Source organism: Myotis yumanensis, unplaced genomic scaffold (assembly GCF_028538775.1).
Source record: "Myotis yumanensis isolate MYYU_CA2020_CCGP unplaced genomic scaffold, mMyoYum1.0.hap1 SCAF_17, whole genome shotgun sequence".
Classification (NCBI taxonomy): Eukaryota; Metazoa; Chordata; class Mammalia; order Chiroptera; family Vespertilionidae; genus Myotis; species Myotis yumanensis.
In genome coordinates this window covers 17706636-17732003 of record NW_027223768.1, presented here as the reverse complement: position 1 = coordinate 17732003, position 25368 = coordinate 17706636, and the positions used below count along the sequence as shown (strand labels likewise).

The 25368-nt window shown below is 40.2% G+C and overlaps 1 protein-coding gene across 8 annotated transcripts in view; it reads right to left on the bottom strand.

Annotated features, from left to right (window-relative positions):
* The window catches only part of DNM3 (dynamin 3), a 379551-nt gene that overhangs the window by 239200 nt on the left and 114983 nt on the right, over positions 1–25368 (bottom strand). For all 8 annotated transcript variants that reach the window (XM_070395789.1, XM_070395787.1, XM_070395791.1 and 5 more), the window contains 2 exons: positions 15365–15451; positions 10632–10702 (listed from right to left, as the gene is read on the bottom strand). In XM_070395789.1, coding sequence (XP_070251890.1) covers positions 10632–10702; positions 15365–15451 — 158 coding nt within the window. The remainder of the gene's footprint in view (positions 1–10631; positions 10703–15364; positions 15452–25368) is intronic.

Sequence of the window (25368 nt, the reverse complement as noted above, 5' to 3'; positions counted from 1 at the left end):
GTTCAAGTTTTCTTTTCAGTGAGGCATACCATGACTACTCTGTTCAAAACTGCATCCTTCCCCTCTTCTAGGACTCTCATCCCCTTTACACTATTCTATTTTTCTCTATGGCATTTTTCGCCTTCACGCGTACTATATAATTTATTAATTTTGTGTGTGTTTATTGTCTGTCTTCCTCCATTAGAATGTGAGCTCCTTGTGAGCAGCGGTTTTTGTCTATTTCATTCGTTGCTATATCCCCAGTGCCTAGAACAGTGATGGCGAACCTATGACATGCGTGTCAGAGGTGACATGCGAACTCATTTTTTTGGTTGATTTTTCTTTGTTAAATGGCATTTAAATATATAAAATAAATATCAAAAATATAAGTCTTCGTTTTACTATGGTTGCAAATATCAAAAAATTTCTATATGTGACATGGCACCAGAGTTAAGTTAGGGTTTTTCAAAATGCTGACACGCCGAGCTCAAAAGGTTCGCCATCACTGGCCTAGAAACTACCTGCACACTGTAGTCAGCTCTAACAAATATCTGTTGAATAAGAAGCCCAGTGAGGTCGACACCAATACAACACGACGCCAGGGGTTAAGAGCCAGAGATGACCCCAACAATTTAACCCCAGAGCCCACATGTCCAGGCACTGTGTTCCTCTATCAGTCAAAAGAATGAAGGCTTTCTGCCTGGCCCATGTAGTTCAGTGGTTGAGCGTCAACCTGTGAACCAAGAGATCACTGGTTCAATTCCCAGTTAGGGTACATGCTCAGGTTGTGGGCTCTATCCCCAGTAGGGTGCAAGAGGGCAGCCAATCGATCTTTCCCTCTCATTAATATTTCTATCTCCCTCTCCCTTCTTCTCTCTCTAAAATCAATTAAAAAACATTTTAAAGAAAGGTATGAAGGCTTTCTTTTGGTAAATCAATGAGTAAACATCTATTGATATAAGAAAACTAAACTTATTTTGGTTATTCTGAGAAGATTAATAATACTGAACCCTCTAACTGGCAGTTTCATAGTTCTTAAAGGCTGTTTTGAAGATCGATGAAATAGTCCAAAACAGAGTAAAAGCTCAAGTCATTAATCAACTGTTTAAAGTAATGGGATATTATGGTTCAGAGCCACATCAGAAATCAACATCACACTTTGAACCGCTGTTCAAAACAGTAATCCTATATAATAAAAGTGTAATATGCAAATTGCCCCCTTGACCGGGAGTTCGACTGGGAATTCAACCGGGAGTTCGACCAGGGGGCGGGGCCAGCAAGTCAACCACCCACATACCCTCTCCCTGCCCGGCCCGACTGGCCCTATTGGGGCGGGCCAGCCAGACCCCACCGGTGCACGAATTTGTGCACTGGGCCTCTAGTCTTTCATAATCTCCCACGAGTTTTCACTCAAACTCCTGAAAACCCATATTCTACATTCAAGTGAGGCTGGGGAAAGGGTGGGTGGTGAAAGGCCATACTGTATTTGATTACTAAAGATATTTTGTGTATATTTTTGCTTTTCAATGTCCTCACATTAGACTTTTTAGCTTATTTCTTCTTTCCTCATTTTTTGTTATTTTTCTAGTTTTTGTTAAATGCTTAAGTCCTTTAATCACTATGAACATCATCTTTCTCCAACCGTTTCTCTACATAATCCAAATCTATATTATTCTGAGTTTTGTGGTGAGGCTGTGAATGAGGTTGAGTTTGTGTCTGACTGTGACCAGGGGTCTGATGCACCCACACTGCCTTCTGGCTGCCCACCAGGCCCTGACATGGTGTGTGCCTACAGCAAGCATGTCAAACTCGTGGCCCACACCAAATATTTTTGCAGCCCAGACAATATAATGGTATGTAAGAAACATTTTAATAAAAATTTCGTAACTTAATTTTTATAATATCCTGTTATACATAATTATTAATAATGTTTGCTAATGACTGATTACTACAATCATGTTGCATTCATTTCCCTTATGCACAGGCACACCATTTTTGTCCACTAATACTAGCAGTGGATATTTTAGCAGCCAACTGCCACATCATTAGTCTTGTACTGACTTGTTTGGTTGCACAACAGAAAATATTTCGCTTTCAGGGAACAAGGAAAATAGGTTTATTTGCTCTATGTTTATTAATTTGTGCAGTTATTCAGTGTCTGGTAAATTAATGTTCAAGAAAAAATATTAATTTTTATTAAAATGTTCTATTTTATGTTAATGATTACTCATTTATTTCAGCCCTTTGTATTCAGCATGTCTCTATTGAAATACTAGTAAACCTATGTTCCTATGGAAATTGAAACTTTTGGTTTTTGTGGCCCACATAAACTTAAACCTTGTTTATTTGGCCCGTGTTAGCCTTTGAGTTTGACATGCTTGACCTATAGCACTAGTCCACTTGGGGCCTCGGATCTTTACCCTGCAGGCTTTCTTCTTGTCCAGGAAGAAATGAGAAAACTACTAATACAATGTGATTATGCCTTCTTCCCAGGGATGGCCACCTCTTCCAAGTACCATAATTGTGTTTAGTGTGCGCATGTTTTTCTTTTTAAGAGAAAATGTTTTAAAATAAATCACTGACTCATGGTGATAACTCCACGCTATAACAGACCCAGACTATTGGGAACCTTGAATTCTGTGTAGGGTCCCCTTAAAATCACATAAGAGAAAAAGGACCGGATATAAAACAAAAGGCGCAGAGATGCTCAATGACTACTCGTGCAACCTGAGCAGGGTCTGCCCTAAATGCACCTCAGCTTCTCAGCTGTAAAGCGAAAGTGAGTGTGAGTGAGTGAGAGAGAGAGAGAGAGAGAGAGAGAGTGTGTGTGTGTGTGTGTGTGTGTGTGTGTAAAAGACAGAGAGACAGGGTTAAGCCAGGGACCAGACAAGCTGTTTCGGAGGTTCCTTTTAGATCCAAGATGCCTCTCAGAAGCTTATGAGCTACACCAGGTGAAGGTACTTCCTCTGACGGAGTCTTCATCTACTAAGCAATGCAATGTAAGAACATGCAGAAGGAAATAGATTTCTTTTATAACCAACCTCAAATATTAGTTAAGAACAAATACTAATCATCTTTACTTTTCATCTAAAGAATACTCTTTTTGTAGCAACTGGCCCCATCCCATAAACCCAGAGACGTTGTTAATGACATATTTAGGTACTTGAAGTTACTTCATAAAGTAACATTATAAAAAATAAGTGCCTCATTAGAAAGCACTCTCTATCATAATCTTTATGCCTGCAATGATAACTGAACTAAAATCATTTCAAAATATTTATTTAAAAATGTGTTCATGGGAAATCGTGTAAAGACTTGCAAGTGAACTTGAGCCTTTGGACATAATCTTGTTCATAGGTCCTTTACTGGTTATCTGTGCAATATTGGAAAACAGACCGAGGTATAATGTTTTCACTTGACATAAGTCAAAAATTTGAGAGCACCAGCTATTTGCAAGGTGCTATTGTGGAAGATATGAACATGATTAAGGTATGGCCCCTATAATCAGAAGCCTACAATTTATCTAGTGTGGGTGGTGAGATACATACACAAAATACAAAGAACTAAGGAAGAACAAGCTCTACAGAAGTAAACTTGTGAGAATGTAATACAAAGCACCCCCCCGAGTGCTTCTGTTTCATATGTGAGCTATAATTACCCCATAGCTTCTTATTGTGTTTGTTGTTAAGCGTATAAATTCCTACTACAACCAAGTCACTTTGGAAGGCTTTCCAGAACCCTAAAATACATGAAGCCAAACTAGGTTTAATGCTCTGAGACATAATGATTTTAAAAGTATATAACAAGAGATTTAAATTTTTGTAAAAATAAGAACACATTGAAAGACATTCAGAGAAAAAGAAACCCATGTTACCATGTAGCTCAATGTTTTTTGCATGTTCATTTCTAGTTTCTGTCCTTGTCCATGTGCATACACAATAAAAGATTCAAATCACAGGAGAGTATGCCAAGGGGTTTATAACCACTTATCAAACAAATCCTATGCATAGTAATTGCTCTGCATCAGAGACCAACAAAAGGGATTATTCTGGTCTGATGTGATCTGAGACTTTCACAGAAAACTTGAAGAAAGGTACAATTTTAATAGAGAAAGACAGCCAAGTGCATTCCAGGAGAATGGTGTAGTATCATCAAAGTCAGGAGGTCAAAAAATGAGGAACGTAGAAAAGTTGTGGAAAGTAAAACTATTACAGCAAAATTATATAAACATAAACTCCGGGTTGTAAATGACCTTAAAAGCCATCTAGTACAGTAACTGAATGTGAGAGCCAATTAGGGAGAAGTTGGCTGTTATGGCAGAGGCAGACAAAAGTATTCAAAGTTTCTGAGCCAGCAAATGGCATGATCAAAGCAGTGTTCTGTAAAAATTCTCTGAGTCTGAAGCAGAAAAGATAGGAAGCAGATAGCCTACACCCCTTCCTTCTGACTGCGAGTCTTACCCAGCCTTCAAAGTCCAATCAAGTACCATTTCTGGGTTATGCCTTCTTAGAAACCTCCAGTTATCTCTCCTTCCCATGAACTCCCAAAGATCTTGGTCTGCACCTGTACCATATAATCAGGATTGTGTCAGGCAGGTCTCTAATTCCTCTCTGACAATGTCTGTTCCTCAATGACCGATGGTATGTTGCATGAATCTTGGTATCTCTACCTCTCTCACCATTGACATTGCCTAGTTCAGAGGTGGAAGAAGAGGTAAGAGACAGTTTCTACAGAGACTTGGAAACCATACTGAGGAGTTTAAACTTTATTCTGAAAGTAATAGGGAATCTCAGAAGTAATGATAAAGGACATGACAAGAGGCAGGAAGACCTGTAGTAACCCAAGCAAGAGAAGAAGAATTTTAGGGCACCAACGACCTGCAGGGCACTCAGTGAAAGATATAAGTGATGATAGGATTAGACAAATTCAGAAACTAGAATAAAGGTAGAATCAAGTGAACTTGGTAAAGATGGAAGGAAACAAAGACGGGAACAAGGAGTAATGAATGACACTCAGGTTTCTGGTTTGAGCAACTGGAAGTTACCGCCCACAGAGAATGGGAACAATGGAGGAGGTGTAGATTTAAGATTAGATGATGAGTTTAAGGAAAATCAAGTTGAGGCTTCCCTAGGATGGATAAGTAGAAATGCCCAGTATGTAGCTGACTATGGCACCCAGTCTAGGAAGAAGTTTTGGAATGGAGATCTAGGTTTATAGTCTTCAGATAAAGTTAGTAACTGAAACCTTTGGTTAATGGTGTCATATGAAGAACTCACAATTGTCCATTGGATTAACTATTTTGTCTTGGCCAAAAGCAGTCTCAACAGAGTGGTGTGGTCAAAACAAGATTTCAGGGGCTGAAAAATGAGATAGAAGTGACAAAGGAGGAGGAAGAATGTGGACTCCACATGAACCTAAATAGAGCTCAAATGAACCAAGGAAATGGAGTCGCTCGGAAACGCAGATTGCAGATCAAGTGTCAGCTGGGCCTCTCCCTCCACCATCATGCTTAGTTTATAAGAGGAGACACTTCAGCAGTAACCATGATGGAGAAAATACTAGCAAAGTGGCAACAGACAAACCAAGGCAGTGGGAGGGGAAAGCCCATCCTTTATACGTTATAGACAGAAGATTAAAGAGTTTACTGTTTTTTCCTGAGTCAAAGGGTTTGCTTAGCAACAGCGAACAGAGTTACCCCTTTTTCTCTTCTAGAAGCCACCACAGTAGATCACCACCAAGCCATCAGTTAAGTAGGGTCCACAGATGTAAGGACCCTGAGCAATGGGCTGGATTCTCCATACTCTGCAAGTGTGCCATCCAATGCAGTAGCTGATAGCCATATGTGGCCATTGAAATTAAAACTTTAATTACTATCTAATTTCATTTTTATTTCACTTGCATCTCACTTCCTCTGTTTTACTAGTCCCAGTTTGGCCACTCAATAGTCACTTGCAGCTAGTGGCTACTGTACTGAACAGCCCAGAATAGAAAATATTTTCATTATCTCAGAAAGCTCATTGGACAGTACTGCTCTGGAATAAAGAAGTCCTTTTAAAATGTTCTTTTATTACCCCAAGGATATTATAAACACATGCTGAGAGTCCCCAGAGTGCGACGCATCACGTGCAGGCCTGCCTCCTCCAATCAGATGGAAGCCAAAGGGAGAAGGAAGCTGCATTCCCCCTGCAGGATCCTCAGTGAAGTCTCAGGCTAAATATTACGTAAGAAAACCCTCCAGGATGTGGGGCCCTCTGAAAGAAGGATGACTCATCTCCTAAGATCCATTTTAAGGATGAAGATAAAGTTCAAAATAACAGCTCTGAGAATGAAAGAGAATAGTAGAAGTCTACTGACTTTTAAAACGTTGCTTGGAACACTGGAACATAAAATTTACTAGAAGACGTGACACTCCGGATTGTCCGTGGCAAATTGTTTAGGTCTGTATTTCCATCTGCATTTAATTCCTAAATTTGCATATGAGTCAAAAGAAGGATCTTGTTCTAATCTAAGGCCTAGGCTTTGATTCCACAAGAGAGAGAATGTTCTCATGTAAGAATATAAACTAGAAACACTGTTATAACAAAATGTGATTACACATGATGGAAAAATATACGAAGACTGTGAAGTATTGCTCTGGAATTTGGGGCCAAGATTCACATATACTGCCTTGAGGCAAATGGCAGCGGGCATTCCAGAGGATGAGGAAAGAGATATCATGAATGTCACAACCCGCAGGATTTTCATGGTACTCATATAACCAGCACTGAAATCTGTCCACTCTGTCATTTCAACTGTGAGAAAACAGGTGCTGGGACCTGCTCTGCAGATGGAAAAACAGACCTTAGTCTGACGCTGGTGTCATCAAAACATTAGTCTACTGGTTCCTATCGGGAGCCCTAATGCTTGTAAGCTACTGAACTGTTGACATCTCAGTAAGTCAGAAGTTAAAACTCCTGCCCAGGTAACAAATGCAGAAGAGCATGAGAATTTGAAAATTCACCTCCCCAGGCATCCAAGCTAACAAACGCTTATTGGCCTTCCTATTCAAAGAGCAGGATTCTTGAGAGAGGGGAAGTGAATGAAGGAACAAATGGAGTAGTTTTGTTTCCTTAAATAATAAAAACTAGTGACATTGTGTAAAAAATAAAAAAAGACCTGTGGGGCTGTTTGTTTGTTTTTTAACAAGGAACAATGACAAATTAAAATCCTTAAATCATGAGGAAAGTTGACATTTTCTTCTGGAAGGCCGGACGTTTAGGTTCAGAAACTATATTATAGTTTAAAGATCAAGCTTTCAGAAACCAGGAAATTCCAAAGCAAGCCTACAGCAGCGCTAACTTGGACCCATGACACATGGTACATATTTTACGGTCTGTGTTTAACAAATAGCTAGGAAATGGGGGGGAAAAATGTTCCACATATTCAACATGGCAGAGTAAATGCTGTAGCAGGCAGAAGAATTTCAAGATGTCTGAACACTACTCTGAGAATTCCTACTCCGTTACTCTACCTTTAGCACTTTGGTTTGTTTTTAAAATTTTTAGAAAAAAATACATGTGTAAAATACTATGTGCATCACCATTCTATAAGCTTGAGAGGTGGTTCCCCCTCTTTCGACAATTCTTTAAAAATCTCATGAAAACAAATTCTTCTTTTCCTCAATTTGAGACCTTAATTTTCTATCCCTGGAACTTAAAAATACTTACATAATTGTCTTCAAGTATGGCTTGACTTTTCTTCCTTGATGGAAACAGCAATCCTGCCAACTTTAACATTTATAGCTACAACCGTGTTTTTTTAATTTTTAAAAACACAAAAGATCCCACAACCCTTCAAAGTAATTATGAACATTTCTTCATCTTAATCCCACGTCACTCTGAAATCTACTGCAACTCAGCATACAATGGAAAGAACATCTACCTCTGAGTCTCAGTGCAGAATATCACATTTGGAGATAATATTGGTGTCTGAAAATATTCTAGTGGCAATCATACTCCGAACATCAATTTCACAACAAAGTAAAATTGTGTTAAACACAAATTCCTCTGTGTTTAACAAATAGGTGGGAAGTGTGTGTGTGTGTGTGTGTGTGTGTGTGTGAATGTGTCTGTGAGTGTGTGTCTGTATCTGTGTGTGTCTGTGTATGTGCTTGTATGTGAGTATGTATACGTATACCACTTTCTTACTTTTACAGACTATACCCCAGTTCTCAAAAGCAGTTTCACAACACCTCATTAATTTGATCTCCTGACAATCCTAAAAGGTATACGGTGGGGGATTATTTATTATTCCACTTGATAGAGCAGTAAACTGAGCACAGAAAGGCTAAGCGACTTGGCAAAGCCCCAAGCTCATCAGCGGCATATCCTGGAAAACTGATCCGACTGCTGACTCCCAAACCTGGCCTTCAAAAGGAAGTTCAGGTGCGAGTTTCAACTCGACGCAAAATGTGCAAAGCTGCCCCACTTCTAACGTGGTCTGAACAAGGCTTCTTTTTTCTCCCCCAACATCATAACGGCTTACAGTCTATATCTCTAGGCTGGAAAAATGGGGAAAGTCGCCTGGATTACAGAGGCTGCATGGAAAGACTGCATTTGCAAGTGTTTACATTTGCAACATTATATGCTTTTGAAAACCTAGTCAATATAATGCTATAGTCTAACAGCTTCTGAGGTGAAGTAAACTCCGGATCATGTATCTTTGAAAAGAAGTTTAAAAAGTAATCAAGAAAAAGTGTTTCAAGAAAAGTCTAGGCTGGAATTTAAATTGTAGCACTGGTTACAAAACTTGTTCAAAATTTGAATTTTCCCAAACGGATTTTGACTTTTTCTCCATTTTCTCCTTGGCTCGGGAGATCCCAACGAGGTGGCGTGGCAATGTCCCTTTCACTGTTAAGTTATGGGCTCGAGTTTACATCTAAATAGCATTTGTCTTCAATAAAAATCACTTTTAAAGGCAGCATTCCTGTTCTTTAAAATTACTCAAGAATTTGTTTTTCTTTTCAATTCCTCAAGGAAGCAACAGAAGGGAATGGAGAATGTGCCAACTTAAAATGTTACATGTGTTTCTCTATATTTTTCAATTATTAGGCAAACTCTCAACAGACAAAAATGATTTTTTTTCTTTCTTTTTCTTGTATTTCCCCCCTAAAGTAGAGCTTGGCACAGGCCACATGGTGGTCACAGACTGTGCTGCAAACCAGGCAGAATTCTCAGGTCCCCTCTTCCAGGGTGATGGACAAGGAGGCATCTCAGCGTCCAGGCTTCCCCTCACAGGGGACCTACAGGAGGAAGTGAGCAGTGCAGATGGGGGAGCCATCAGGGCTAAAGGGAGGGATGGGTCTGTGTGGACAGTGTCGCTACCAAGACAACTGCCCATAGGAACAAATTCAATACTGTGTTTTAACACCTCCACACACAGGTCACAAACAAAACAGTGGAGGAAAAACATCTACCGCACAACAGTAGTAGCCGCTGGATTCCAAATATATGCATACCATTGGTTCGGCATCACCACCACAGCCAACTTTACAAGGAGACAATCTGCTGTTGGATAATCGGGCCTTTCCTCCCTAAAACATGTCTGTCAGTTCCTCAGTCAGGGTTTAGTCTAAATCACATGATTTACATTCTGTTTCTTTTCAATCAGATTGTAATTGGCTTTACATTTTGTTGTGTTTTATTTTTCATTGGCCCCTGTTCTTGAATACATGGTTCAAATACATTTCCCCCCTTTCTTTTTTTATATAAAAGAGACTATATTTTATATATTTGAAGTTCGAACCATTTACATGCCACAACTATATTTTAGAGTTAGAATCAAACAAAAACTAGTTCCACTCTAGGGCAAGAAAAAATGGTGAAAGCCACACTAATAACCAGCCCTGAATAACTGAGCATAATGTCTACACAGTGATATCTGTGAATGTAGAGCTAGAATATTAGAATATAATGAGCCCTGGCCGGGTAGCTAAGTTGGTTATTGTCCTAATAAGCCAAGGTTGTGGGTTCAATTCCAGGGCAGGGCACATACAAGAATAAACCAATAAATTCATAAATGAGTGGAACAACAAATCAATGTTGTTGTTGTTTTTTCCTCTCTCTTTCTCTCTCAAAATCAATAAAGAAAACAATTTTTTAAGAATATAAAATACATGTATGATAAAATAGCAACATAGAAACAAGCTTATATAAGATATATACTATAGAAAAGAGAATGTTCATCCCCTATAATTACATCTAAGTTCACAAAAGACTGTTTTTTAAAAAAAAATAGGCTCTATATTCTAACTTAGGAATGTTGAAATAGCTGTATCTTGTGAACTGCACTTGCTATTTCAAATTAATGTGAGAAATTGTTCCCAAACATATTTTAAATGTGCATCTGTTGCTGCTTATCTATGGGAGTTCAAGTACAAACTGCGGATGGTCATCCAAAAGCAATGAGCATCTTAGACACATGTGACCCATATGCTGCACAACCAAGGAGCCAACTACTTTATGGAGAGAGCATGGCCTCACAGGATGGCTCAGATTTAACCTTGACCCAGAATGCACTCTCAAGAGGTGGTGGGGTTGTGGGAGAAATTCCTAGTGTGTATTCTAGACAGACCGGCAGGAGGAACACACGCAGCAATTGTGTCTTCCACCTACTTTGCGAAGCCAATGAAATCCTCGTGGTTGGTGTTGATGTAGGAGACTTGGATGTCAATCAACAGTAGTACCTGTAAGTCGAAGAGAAACACTTCAGTGAAATCCATCTTAAATAGTCTCAAACACTAAAGTCAGCAATTGCCTGAAAATTATCTGCACTGAATTTTTAAAGGATGCTTCGGTGAGAATGAAAAGGTGCATTCATTTTCTGGTTCATTAGATTCGTAATTTTTTACTCTAAATTTAGAAATTGGAAATCTCCATGAAAAGTCCGATTCCCACAAGAAGACAATAGCATTATAATTGCTAGGCATGCACTCTTGGCCAACTTAACACAGAACCTAGAATTATTCTCTTCCTCTAAAATGTAGGCATGATGTTCAAAAGAAGGGCACACATGTTAAACAGGACACACATGTATAAAAGGACACATGGCAAAAAGGCCAGTGAGGAGATGTTCAGAGCTTCCTGCTCCCATAGACACCATATGTTAGCCTCAAAATAGCAATATCCTCTCCTCTTCTATCTCGTTAAGCTCCCTATAAGCAAGCAGAAGAATGTCATTGACCCACTCAAAAATGCAATATACAAATAAATAGAAAGACTTCTTGAGATCAATAAGCTTCATCATCACAGCAAAACTTCAGTCAGTTCTCTGCTAAAAGATCACCTCATCGGGGGATCCTCTCGGCCCGTTCTGTCTGAATTAGCACTCTTCTTACTCTCTGTCCTATGAATCGAGCTCATTTTCCTTTTGTGGCACTGCCACTAGCTGACATAGGAAGTTTTTACAAATTGACTTTATGGACCCCATCTGCTGTAGCCACTACTGTATCTCAGGGACTAGAACAGAGCCTAAAATACCATGTGAATCCAACCAAGATTTGTCAAGGAATGAACTGGATACATGTTTCAGTAAACATGAAAATGTACTGATCACAAGGTACTTATATAAACTCTAAGTCCAAGACCTGGAAGAAAATATTCTTCAGTGGGAGACAAGGAGACTTAGAGAACAAGAAGAGAATGGGACAAGCAGAAACTTTAAGAAAGAAAGCTTTATTCCAGAGTAATTCAAAACTGGGCTCCCCTTTCTATGTTTCCTTTTTTTTCTCCCAACAGTCCCCATGTCTTCCTAGAATGCTGAGCTTTGTTGATAGGTTAAGAATTAACAACGCTTAAGAATTCTTGCCTATGTACCTCCAGAGCTCTGCACTGAGACTGTTGAATGAACTTTTAATGACCTCGATGACCCCACGCTGCCTCCCTACACTGAAGGTGACACTGGAGCGCAGCAGAGCACTCTTGGTAAGGCTCATTGACATAGTCTACATATTGCTCCCTAGTGGGAACTTTCTTAGGGAAGACTTCTTCCATGATCCTCACCCCACTCTCACCCAACACCAGGATGAATGATGATGTTACTCTCATGTCATCTATGTGTCATATTTTACATATACTGCAGCCTACACTTTGTGGTGTTTAGCACCAATTAATCACTCGTCTGTTTGCATCCCTTGTCAGCCTCAGAGGAACAGGGATTACATTTGTCTTGTTCACCACTTGATCCCCAGAACCTAGCACAATACACATAGCAAGTGTCCAATAAATCCCTGTGGCTGTAAATTTTAGAACTATCTCCCGGCTCTGAACAACAGTTTGTTTTCAAGTGCACAATTTATTCCCATATAATTAGTATGTGGCCATGGTTTCTCATGCACTGCCCAATGCTGTGGGCTCTGAGGCTCTGCTTTTGTGGGGAATCTCAACTGGTCCCCTCATCAAATCTTGTTTGAGTCCCAAGAGGACCTTCCAAGATGAGTAAATGGGTCACCCCAAACCCACCCTCACTTCCAAACATAAAGTGAAGGCTACTGGGCCAGAAACATAATACTTGTATGAGAAATTTCCTACCATCAGATAGTTTGGTTTCTTCTGTTAATGAAGACAACTGAAGAGTTAGGGAGAGTGATCTTTATTGGATTACCTGTGGTAGTGCCTCAATTCTTCCTATACTGAAGCAATATTCTGTTATACTCTCAAATCCAGTTGGGCAGGAGTTTGTATGAAAAAAACCATCGAATTGAAGCACAAGTCAATTGTTACCAACATAAAGAGCAAAATATCTACATAATTCTCAACACTGCCAAGGGTTGTCATGAATGTCTTGGACGTTCTCGCACATTAACTTGGACTGCAGTGTAGGAAAAAAAAAAGTGGAAAAAATAAAAACTACGGCTGTTCTCATTCATATTCCTGGAAACTAGGAGTCTGTGTTCATCCCAGGAAAAGAGCCAGGTCACATATGGGGGATGAAAAGAGCACATTTTTTTCTCACTTTTTTCACTTTCTCAGAGTTTCTCAGTGCCTTTCTCACCCACAGTTATTGAATATGGAGTTGAAGAAAAGTAAAGCTATCCTTGGGGGCAGTCGTCGCCCACAAAGCCGACCACTTCAACATGCACTCTCATGTTTGGGAGCACCTGGAAGAATTACAGGCACATACAGGTACTCAAAAGCCCTTTGTTTTAGAAAAAAATTCACCGACTGATTTATGGGTTTCCATATTTTTAATTTTGAAGATTTTTTCCTCCCACAAAGCTGCCAGAGCAGAAGTCTGTAATAGTTCCATTTAAAAATATATATATAAGAACACCTCTCAACAGTTCTAGTGCAGAGACCTGAGGACACTGGCCTCTCGACCACCACGAGGGCGAGGGTGGAGGGGGCACCAAGGCAGAATGGAGTGCAGGACGCAGATGTGAGAGCCGTGCAAATGGACATGTTCACCCGGCCGAACCAGGCGTGCTCCCACATAGGTCCCTGTCAGAGGTGGCAAGTGTTAGCTTCCTCGGGCCAGCCGAGGTGGTCACTTGGGAGAAGACACCCACCCATCTCGTCTCCCCCTTGGAGAGTTGATTAATCAGCACAGAAGAGCTGCAGAGGAAACACAAGGTCCCTTGCAAGGAGAAAAGGTATTTCTTCCTCATACCTACTGTGCCATGGCTCTTTGGCAAAAACAACTAAAGTGACTGATGAGCTGCAGCCATATTTGGGTTATTGCATCTCACCCTCACAAGATGCCGCCGAGTTAACTACCATCCCATTTACACAGAAAGTAAATGGGAGATCTGGTTTCAAACTCGGGCTGTGGGAACCCAGGGCCCACAGTCCTAACGTCGCTAAGAAACAGGAAGGCATTAACAACTCAGTTAGCTATGGACACAGAGATAATAATGATACTATGCCCTCAATATTGTCATCTCAGGGAGGAGCTAAATAGGACATATCATCATTCAAATTTTCTAGAATAAAGCCACTACATTAAAATGGTTATCTATTTACTCAAAGTCAGTTTCTAACACAGTTGACACTAGAACCTAAGTGCTCTTGGTCAGGCAGCAGCCATGACATTAGGTGTGGGGAAACTTCGGACCTCAGCATGACATATGTGGGCTTGATTTCACTGGGTCCTGAGTTAACATTGATTTTATTCATCCCTAAGTCACAAAGCCTATTTGCTCCACTTTTGGCTCTCCACAGGCGTGAACATTGAAAAACAAGTGAAAACTATGAATAATGGTTAATGGACTTTCCAAGCACAAAGGTAAAACGGAGTGGCAATGCATCCGCAGCTCATCGAGAAAACAGTACTGCCGGTCCTCCAGCCCTGCCCTCCACTTTGTCCCTCCACTCCACCCTACCCTCTCGCCTCAGCCTCCGCTGCACATGTTCCCTGTGTTCTGTCTCTATCTCTCTCTTCTATTCTGCCTTCCTCCTCATCCCACTCACCTGAAAACCACAAAATCTTGCAATTATAACTTCTAGAGGACTTCCGAGAGCACACAGGCCTACATCCCATGTCATACATGAGAAAACAGGTCCGAGAGTGATTTGACAAGGACAAGCTGTGACTCTGCGAGAACAGGGTGCTGGCCCTGCTGTCACACCCGCAGTTGTGTCCTGGCCTCTACCAGCATCTGAAACCGTCGTGTTCCCCATTTATAATGAATTATAAATAACAGAAAAAAATCCACCTAAGTTTAAGAAGCTTTTATCTTCCTGGAGGCCTTCCCTTTTTTTAATGAGTTATCTTCACAGAGCCAAGCTGGAATTGGAAGACAATTTCAAGATCAATCCTTACAAACCACATTCTCCTACAAAATTGTCAGAAATGTTTAAAGGAGCTGTTCTTAAAAGTTTTTATTTTTCAATGAAAGTTTCCCTGGGTATGCTAATGAATAGCTTTGTCCATTATTCTCAGACAAAGAAAATCAGAACACTGAACATTTTGCATAGCATTTTAGGAATTTAGGACAATCTTGGCTCCTATCTCTGGGCCCATTAAAATTTTAAAAATCCTGTCTTAAATAAGAAAAAGTGCTCCGTTTCTGGATTAGTGTTAGTGGTTTTCAAGGTGGGCTATGTACATGCTAGGGGTACACATTATGATCTATGGGGTGCTGAGAAAAAATAATGGAACTCCTATTACTGTGTTTTAAATTGCATCCTTCTAAAGTCTTTATATTTGTTTATATCCTTAACATACACAAGATGTTAGTATAGCAACACATGTATAAAATTTATTAATAAGTAAAAATAAACATATGTGGTTGTGTTCTAACTATTCTTTTTCCCATTATAATGCCGACTGGTAGAGACCAGCAGACCTCCTTGGGGAGACCTTACACTCCCCACGAGGCCCCTGGCCACCAGGGAAGGCCTCTTCTCACCTGGTCCTTGGTCTTCCCTTCCCGCTCCCGAATGTGGTTAGCCACAATCCGCTCCGTTTCCTCGCACAGCCTGGGGAAGTTTGCCAGCTGTCAGGAAAAAAAGATCTGAGTGTTAATACTCCAAAAGTTAGACCACAAAAAAAAAAAAGAAGACGAGATAAGTGATTTATTTTATAGAAGATAGGCATCACAATTCTAGAGAATGGTGGAGTGAGAGAAGGGGCTCCTCGAGCTGTAACCAGAGGTAACCATGGTACCCAGAGGAAACACAAGTCCAGATACCATGCAGCACTATGCTCTACAGAGTTAGCGCCTGAGAGAGGACAAAGATGAAGGGGACGGGAATGAGCACGAAGAGACGACAATGACTGGCAGTGCTCACCATGTCTCAGGCTGTGTGCTAAACGCCTCATGAACTAACTCATTAAAAAAATCACGACAATCAAAACAATAGATCCTACTAAGACCATTTTGTAGAGGAGGAAAGCAAAGCACAGAGAGGTTACGTAACTTGCCCAAGATTAAACAGCTTAAAATTGGTGCGTCCAGGATTCCAACCCAAGTCTCAGACTCGAGCTCAGGGTCTCATCTGTCACCCTTTTGATGATGATCCATTCCAGAAATCACAAAGATCATTTCACTTATTTTTAATTCTTCCCCAACAGATATATTTGCGTATACATGTTTTTGGCAAAACTGTAGAAATAATGCATTTCAATCACTTATCCCATCTAAATTATTCCGATAATTGTCCAAAATATAGTTTGCGAAAGTGAATGAATGAATTACAGTTGTTTTCAACGTGTGGAAGAAAAAGAAGAGGATGAATGAGGATGTTCAAAGAACCCTAATCTAGAAGAGGACTTAGTCAGGAAAAGCTATATGGGAACAGTTGTGGGACAATGGAGCTTGCCAGGCACAGGGACATGTGTGGGGGACGGTGGCAATGAATAGTGAAAGAAGTGAAAGATCAGGTTCTTCCTATCCATCACTTTGAATATTTCTTGCCACTCCCTTCTGGCCTGCATAGTTTCTGTTGAGAAATCAGCTGACAATCATATGGGTACTCCCTTGTAGATTACTGTTTTTCTCTTGTTGCTTTTAAGATTCTCTCTTTGTCTTTAGCTCTTGGCATTTTAATTATGATGTGTCTTGGTATGGTCCTCTTTGGGTTCCTCTTGTTTGGGGTTGTCTGTGCTTCCTGGACTTATAAGTCTATTTCTTTCACCAGGTGGGGGAAGTTTTCTGTCATTATTTCTTCAAATAGGTTTTCAGTATCTTGCTCTCTCTCTCTTCTTCTGGCACCCCCATAATTCGAATGTTGGTACACTTGAAGTTGTCCCAGAGGCTCTTTACACTATCTTCAGCAAGAAATATTCAAAGTGATGAATAGCAAGAACCTACAAGATTACTCTACCCAGCAAAACTATCATTTATAATTGAAGGTCAAATAAAGAGCTTCACACACAAGAAAAAGCTAAAGGTGTTCATCACCACCAAACCAGTATTATATGAAATGCTGAAGGGTATTCTTTAAGAAGAGAAAGAAGAAGAAAAAGGTAAAGATCAAAAATATGAACAAAGTGACAACAAATACATACCTATCAACAATTGAATCTAAAAATCAAATGAATAAGAAATCTGATGAACAGAATAAACTGGTGAATGGAATGGAATCAGGGGCATGGAAATGGAACAGACTGACAATTCTCAGAGGGAAGGGGGTGTGGAGGTGTGCGGGAAGAGATTAGACAACGTTCTTATATGCATGTATGCATCACCTATGGACACAGACAATAGGATGGCAAGGGCCTGGGGTGGGGTAGGAACTGGGTGGAGAGAAGCTATTGGGGGGCGGGGAGATAGACATCTGTAATAATCTCAACAATAAAGATTAATTTTTAAAAAAATAATTAAAAGGTCATCACAGACAGGGAGGAGGATGGTTTCAGGCAAAGCTAGAATGGTAAGCAGGGCCAGATCAGGCAGAATGTAAAATCAAAATGTTTTTTCTGGCTCTCTAATGCAATGCTCCTGTCCCAATTCTTCATAATACACAATGGAACATCCTACTGATATTCAAACGACTTCTGATTAGACTTTCTGCACTTGTTTCATTAGCTCAGGGTGCACAGCCTTTTACTTAATTTTAAAAGATACTAGAGTTTGCCTGGCTAGGTGGCTCCTTTGGTTGGGTGTCATCTGTGCATCAAAAGGTCGCCTGATCAATTCCTGGTCAGGCCACTTGATCAGGTTGTGGGTTCGATCCCTCAGTTGATGTTATGCTCTCAAATCCATGTTTCTCCCTCTCTCTCCAAAATAAAAAATAAAAATCCTATCTAATAAAATGGGTAATATGTAAATTAACCATCACTCCATCACAAATATGGCGGCGCCCATAGCCACAGGATGGCTGCACCCAGTCCTCTCAGCCCCGCCGTAATCCCCCAGTCCCAAGGGGGCGGCCGCTGAGAGCAGGCAGCATGAGCAGCCTGGTGGAATGATTGCTTCATTGCCGTGCCTGGCTTGGGCTGGCCCCCAGGAGCTGGAGCGGACACGGACAGGGGGGTTGGCCTGCAGCCTCCACGGCCAAGTGCAGGCCCGGAGAGGAGACGATGGGCCTGCCTCCTGCAGAAGCAGCGCGGGTCCCTCCCGCCTCCCGTGGAAGCGGTGTGGCTCCCTCCTGGCTCCTGTGGGTGCCAGCAGCTCACTTCCGCCTCCTGCGGAAGCCACACGGCTCCCGTGGAAGCAGCACGGCTCCCATGGAAACAGCGCGACTCTCAGCAGCGCACTGCGATTCCTGCCGATGGGCTACTAGTAAATAAATAAATAGATAGATAGATAGATAGATAGATAAAAATGCCCTAGCTGGTTTGGCTCAGTGGATAGAGCGTCAGTCTGTGAACTGAAGGTTCCTGGGTTTGATTCTGGTCAAGGGCACATGCCCAGGTTGCGAGCTCGATCGCCAGTAGGGGGTGTGCAAGGGGCAGCCGATCAATGATTGTCTCTCATCATTGATGTTTCTATCTTTCTCCTCCCTTCCTCTCTTAAATCAATAAAAATATATTAAAAAATAAATAAAATAAAAGATACTAGAGTCTGACTGCTCATTTATTCCCTCATCTCTTCTATGTCTCTTACTTAAGGTGCAATACATTTTCTCAATTTAAATCATTCAAATTTTTAACCTCTTTCACTCTAGATGCTGAATTAAAAGCCTATAGTTGTATGAATAAGTTTACAAATTCATCAAAATTCTAATCACATAGGCCAAAATATTGATCCAGAAGACACCATCTTCAGACCTGTAGTTCCCTATTCATTGTTTAAATATTCTGGTAAATTGATTTATATAGGATCAAGGAATTACTATTGGCTACCATCATTTTATATTTCCAAATTTATTTCACATCAGTCCTTCATTGAACATTCACTGGGCCCATGCTATAGGCCAACTGTAGGCTCAGTTGACGTCAAGGCACCTGGTCTTAAAAACCTTACAGTCCCATGTGGCAGGCTGACTGTACAGATCAAGTCTAATGCAAAAAAATTAAATAGTTTCTAAAAAGCAAGAAAAAGATAAATAAATAAATAAATGGCCAAACCTTCTCTGAAGAGACCTTAGAGCAGTGGTTCTCAACCTTCTGGCCCTTTAAATACAGTTCCTCATGTTGTGACCCAACCATAAAATTATTTTCGTTGCTACTTCATAACTGTAATGTTGCTACTGTTATGAATCGTAATGTAAATATCTGGTACGCAGGATGGTCTTAAGCGACCTCTGTGAAAGGGTCGTTCGACCGCCAAAGAGGTCGCAACCCACAGGTTGAGAACCGCTGCCTTAGAGGATTTCATGCCTAAATGATGACAGTGAAGCTTCCAAACAAAGCTGGCCATCTATCAAATGGTAAATTACTTCTAAATAGTTTATTATTCAAATTACATTGAATATTCTTAAAAAGAGATTAAAAAACAATACACTATATATAACTTTAGGGATCAAAACTTTAAATATAGAATTCTAAGAAAAAAGTTTAATTATACATATTCTGAGAGAAAGCAGTGCCATAATTTTTAAAAATACACATAAAAATATGTTTTAATAAAATCCAGTGTTTTGATTGTTATTTAGGGTAATGTTTAATTATTTTGGTGGGAAATCAATATAAAATTTTAATTTTGAGCATGAACCACTTTTACCCTAGAGGGGAAAAAAATCACTTGAAAGACATTTCTATGCAATAAAACAAAAATTACACACTTATTAAACTTATTAACCATTGATTAATTAGATCATGAGAGCCATGCTATCAGATTTCCCTTGGAACAGGCATGAGACCAGGCAAAATTTCCATACCTTCAAGAGTAACCAGTTCGATGCCTTAAGCAAAGACTCAGGTCATTAGGTAGCCATCTGTTCATAGTTCCATAGCACACATCACTGAGAAAATAAACTAAAACCAGAACAAAACGTTTTTTATGCACATGACTTGAGTTGATTGGCTTGGCTGAACTACAGATATGGGCTCTGTTTTGATCAAAAAGCTATAAACTTTCCAGTGTTAGCCACTCACTACAAACAGAACAGCAATAATGATTTTACTGCTCCTAAAAGTACACAATAATTTTATTCCATTTCTGTCTATTAAAACCTGCCCCCAAATCCCTAGTAATCCTTTAGCTATATATAACATAATGTTGTATTTATTCAGGAGATGAAAAAAGTGCTTACCTGGGCACAACAAATTTGTTATTTTAAAAAAGGAAAAAACAGAAGCATTTACAAAGGTGATCAAAGATGAGAAACAATTCTATTATAAAGAGGTTGAGAAATTATGCAGGGGTAATTAGGAAAATATGTTATTGAGTGTTCTATATTTCAGGAGTGGCATACGGGAAGTCTCAGAAGACCTAAGCGAAGCTGATAGAATGGAGAAGCCAGGTCCCATTCCGTGGCCTTGGGGAAAGCAATCAAAGAGGAAACAATACTGTTAGCCCTCCTTTTCCATGTAGACAAATCCTAAATCTCTAAAGGTCAAATATTTTCGCCAATTGGTGGAAGAAATGATGAGGTATATACAGGAAGATCACATGTGGTATGTCGATATGTGCATCCATCATATACCTCACATACCATTTCTTTAAGCAGAGACACGAAAACTCATGTTACTTAGCAAATGCTAAGGAATAAAACCAACAGGTCAAGCTGGGGCGAAGTAAAACTAAAAGGTATTCAGAAGAGACATAACCTTGCTAAGTAATTCAGAAAGTACCCAAACAGGAGGTCAGAGTGGGGATGACACTATATCAAAATAATACCCAAAGATAATAAACAGGTTTTCATCTCTTTCCAAGTTTATCTCTGGTAGACATATTAAAAGAAAAATCAAAACAGAAAGTAAAAGGAAAAGCAGAGTAAAGGTAAATTATAAATTAAGAATTATTTACAAAGATCATAAATCCTTTAATGATTTGTGGGATTAAAAAATGAGATTACTGGAATATTAGTCAGCCATAAAAAAGAAGGAAATCTTGCCATTTCCCACATTATGGATGGGCCTTGAGGACATTATGTTAAGTGAAATAAGTCAGACAAGAGAAAGACAAATATTGTATGATCTTACTTATAAATCAGAAACAGACAGAAAGACCAAGCTCATAGATACAGAGAACATATTGGTGGTTATCAGAGTCCAGGAAGGGTTGGGGTGGGCAAATGGGTAAAGGGAGTCAAAGGTACAAGATTCCAGTTACAAAATAAATAAATCCTGGGGACGTAATATACACTATGTTGACTATATATATAAAAGGCTAATATGCTAAGTGTCTGATCATCCAACCAGTCGCTATGATGTGCACTGACCATCAGGGGCAAACACTCAACACAGGAGCTGCCGTGATGCACACTGGCCATTTGCAGAGAAACAGCACCGCGGACCTGGCATCCACAAAGCAACACTTGGCTTCCCCCAAGTGGGATACAGGCCCCACCACCACCCCAGAGTGACACCCCACCAAATCGCAGCCAATGCTGCCAAGACCCCATGGTGCAAAATGCAGCCCACAGCTCAGTCCAGCCCAGAAACTGGGGCTGTGGGTGCCAGGTAATGATGTCACATAGCAACACCCAACTTCTGTCCCTAGCAACTAGCCTCCTTGGAGTTTCTTCAGCCCAGTAACATGACTTGTTTTATAGCCGGGTGGAAACATTTTACACTTTAACCAAATGTCTGTAAAGCCTTTTCCCGTGCCTCATCTCATTTGAGCCTAACAGAAGTCCTGTAGTAGGTAGATAGGAGACTCGGTGGAATCCTATTTTCTTTTCATTAGCCAGAAAATGGAGATTTAGGAAGCTTAGAAACTTGACCCGACTGAAAAGAAGTAAGAAATGGTGGACCTTGAAAATGACTTCGGGTTTTCTCACTGCGCAGAATATAGTCAAACACTGCTGCAGTTAAATATTTTACCCTTTGTTCTCCCTGTGTGATCTACAATAATAATCTGCTTTGTATTGATATTTACTGCTGTGTTGCTGACAATTACCTGAAAGAGAAGTTGGGGTGCTTCACTGAGCTGGAAAAAGTTTAGCTAAATCAGAAAACAGGTCTAATTAAGCAAGTTTATTCTCTCTATAAAAAAAGGCTAAGTTGCCAAAACCGGTTTGGCTCAGTGGATAGAGCGTCAGCCTGCGGACTGAAAGGTCCCAGGTTCGATTCCGGTCAAGGGCATGTACCTTGGTTGCGGGCATATCCCCAGTAGGAGACGTACAAGAGGCAGCTGATCGATGTTTCTCTCTCATCGATGTTTCTAACTCTCTATATCTCTCCCTTCCTCTCTGAAAAAAATCAATTAAAAAAAAAAGTTTAAAAAAGGCTAAGTTGACTCATGCATGTACAATACATATAAAGTTCTAGCTGGCGCCAATTGCACGTGTGTGTTTTGATCTGTCATTGTCAATCGTGAATTTGGTTGACACTTCTATTATAGAGAAAGGGCAAATAATGATATTAAAATATTTCTTCTAATTAATTTTCTTTCAATGTGTATGAATTCATGCACCAAGCCTCTAGTAGTTAATAATACTGTATGGTACATATAAAAGTTGCTAAGAGAGAAGGACCTAAAATTTCTCATCTCAAGAAGAAAGAAGTTTTGTAACTATGTGTGGTGATGAATCTTAACTAGACCTATTGTGAGGATCATTTCATGATGTATTTGAGTATCATATCATTATTATTATACATCTAAAACTAATACAGTGCTACATTCCAATTACATCTCAATTTTTAAAAAGGGTTTAAAAAACAGGCAACACCAACATCAAAAAGGTGCTGTTCCTACCCCTTAAAAGCCAAATCCCTGGCTTGAATTCCCTATAATACCCAATAAAAGGTTTGTTCTTTAATAATCAGCCTGATTTGAAACCTGAGTACCATGACCTATTACTTGAGGCATCTACTATACACAGAGCACAACCCTGTCTGTGTGACTGGGCAGCTGTTAGAGGAGGTGAAATGCCAGTCTTTTTCCACAGAGTCAAAACCATAGTAGATCTATCCGGACCTAAGAGAAAACCCTATTTGAACAGCATGCTGTGTCACTCTTCTCCTTCATCCTACAACCTTTCATGGAAAGTTAACCAAGTGGCGGCTTCAGCCAATCATCACCTGCTGAGTCAATGAGATGTGATTCGTTTATTCTTTGGATTATTCATTCAATGGTTATTGTTGAAAACCTGGCTGTTTAAGGGGCTGGAAACAGAGTGGTTAGCTTAGCAAACCAAGTTGCTAAGTTATGGAGCTTACACTCTCAAGTCTCTGAATTGTCCTCCTCCACCACCACCAAAACAACAACAGGCATATATTGTAAAACTCATGTGGTCATGCGTGCCACAAAGGAAAACAAAGTTTGGTTAGTAGATGAGCAGTGATGTGTGTGTGTGTGTGTGTGTGTGTGTGTGTGTGCACATGCACGCACACTACTGTAAATAGAACAGTGAGAGAAAGACTGTGATTGGTTGGCATTTGAGCAGAAACTGAAAGGAAGCAAGGGTATGAGCTGTGCAGATATCTTGAGGCAGAGGATTTCCCACCCTGGGAATGAGAAGTGCAAAGACCCTGCTATCATGTCCCCTTGACCTGTTGAAGAAACAAGGAACCCAGCATAGCTGGAGTGGACGGAGGGGAGGGGAGAGTGGGAGAAGCTCAGAGATGGAAAGGCGCAAGGTCATTGGAGGCCTCTGAAAGCCACAGCCAGGACTTCGGAGTCAACGTTTAGTTAGTTGTGGGTATTCAGGCCAGATATTTACTCACCTAACATGCCACAAAACCCAGCATCTCTTCTCACAGACGTTTTTAATGAAAATTTTCTCTGTATTTCTAACAAACAACTAAGGTATCTTTCTTATTTCATTGCAAAGCTTTTTTTCTTTTTTCTCAGCAGTGAAAAAAAAAAAATCAATTAATTGGTCTGATGGAGATCCAAGAATGTGGTTTCCCAAGAGGCCAATAAATGGCACAGTTGCTAAACTCTGGTTGAAAAAACAAGATGTTCCTCTCAGTATTTCCTGAAAAGAACCTTAGCACCCTGTGATGATGCTCTAGAGGAGAGGAGGTAAGAAGAGCAGCTGGAAGCAGATGCCCAGAAAAGTCCAAAGTGGAGATGTTCCTGGAGGGAAGCCAGACAGCTCATAAAGCTCGAATGTTCCCGCCCTATCCTCCCAAAGACAACAGTGAGGAACAGCCCAGAGGAAGTGCAAGTTAGAATCTAGCTCTGTGCTTTGTTATTTGAGCACACACAATTCCCATGTTTTCCACTGATGTTTGCTTACGTGGCTTAAGAAAGAGAAATTAAATATTTTACACAGAAGTCATGCACCATGAGGACCTGAACATGAAAATACTGTTGTTTTACATATAAAGTCACAATACAGCTAGGGCAACTATACGTTAGACTTACCAGGGGAGTCTTATTATAGTTCACGCCTATTATTCCAGGGAAAGTGTTAATAGCCCACCTTTCAATTTCAGAACTGAACTGTGTTAGGTGAGAAATTGTATGGTCACCTTTCTGTGGCTCATGTGCAAAGGGGTCAAGTGGAATTCTCAACTTTAATTGGAGTTATTTTGCTTTGCAAAAGATTTTAATAAGACCAGTTCTGAAGTAAAAGAACTTGAAGATAGATATAATAAGGCCAAACAACAAGAACATCAAAATGAGGAACAAGGCAAAGAATAGGTATTTGAAAGAAAACCTGTCCAAATTTTCATTTTAAAAAGAATGATAAAAATATTCTTTAAAAACAAAGCACAGGTTTCTTTAGCAGCAGGTTCTCCTTTGAACATCTAAATTGTTAATAAGTATTTGTAGAAGGCCTCTGATGTACGATTAGTCATTGGGATAGGTGCCAGGGGTAAGAAGATAAAAGACACAGCTCTTTTTTAAAAAGGTACTTATAAAAGAAAAATTCATATATACAGACAATAGTATGGCGATTATACCAGAGGGAAAGTGGGGTGGGGGAGGTGGGAGAGAGTAAAGGGGGGAAAATGGTGATGGAAGGAGACTTGACTATAATTATTTCAGCAGAGTGGTAGGAGGGTAGAAGTCAAATTTCAGAGGGTTAAGGAACTAACTGGAGATGAGGGAGTAAAGAGAGTAAGCATAAACTACTTTTTCTCCAAGAAGGCTGGTCATGAAGAAAAGGAGAGGAATAGGGCAGTAGATAGGTTTTTTTTTTGTTATCAAATCACAGTGTGGTCGCCCTGGCTGGTTTGGCTCAGTGGATAGAGCGTCGGCCTGCAGACTGAAGGGTCCCAGGTTTGATTCCAGCCTGGGTTGTGGGCTCGATCTCCAGTAGGGGGGTGCAGGAGGCAGCCAATCAACGATTCTCTCTCATCATTAATGTTCCTATCTCTCCCCCTCCCTTCCTCTCTGAAATCAATAAAAATATGTATTTTTTTTAACAATCACGCTGTGGTTTCAACTCTCTTCTGATTGGACAC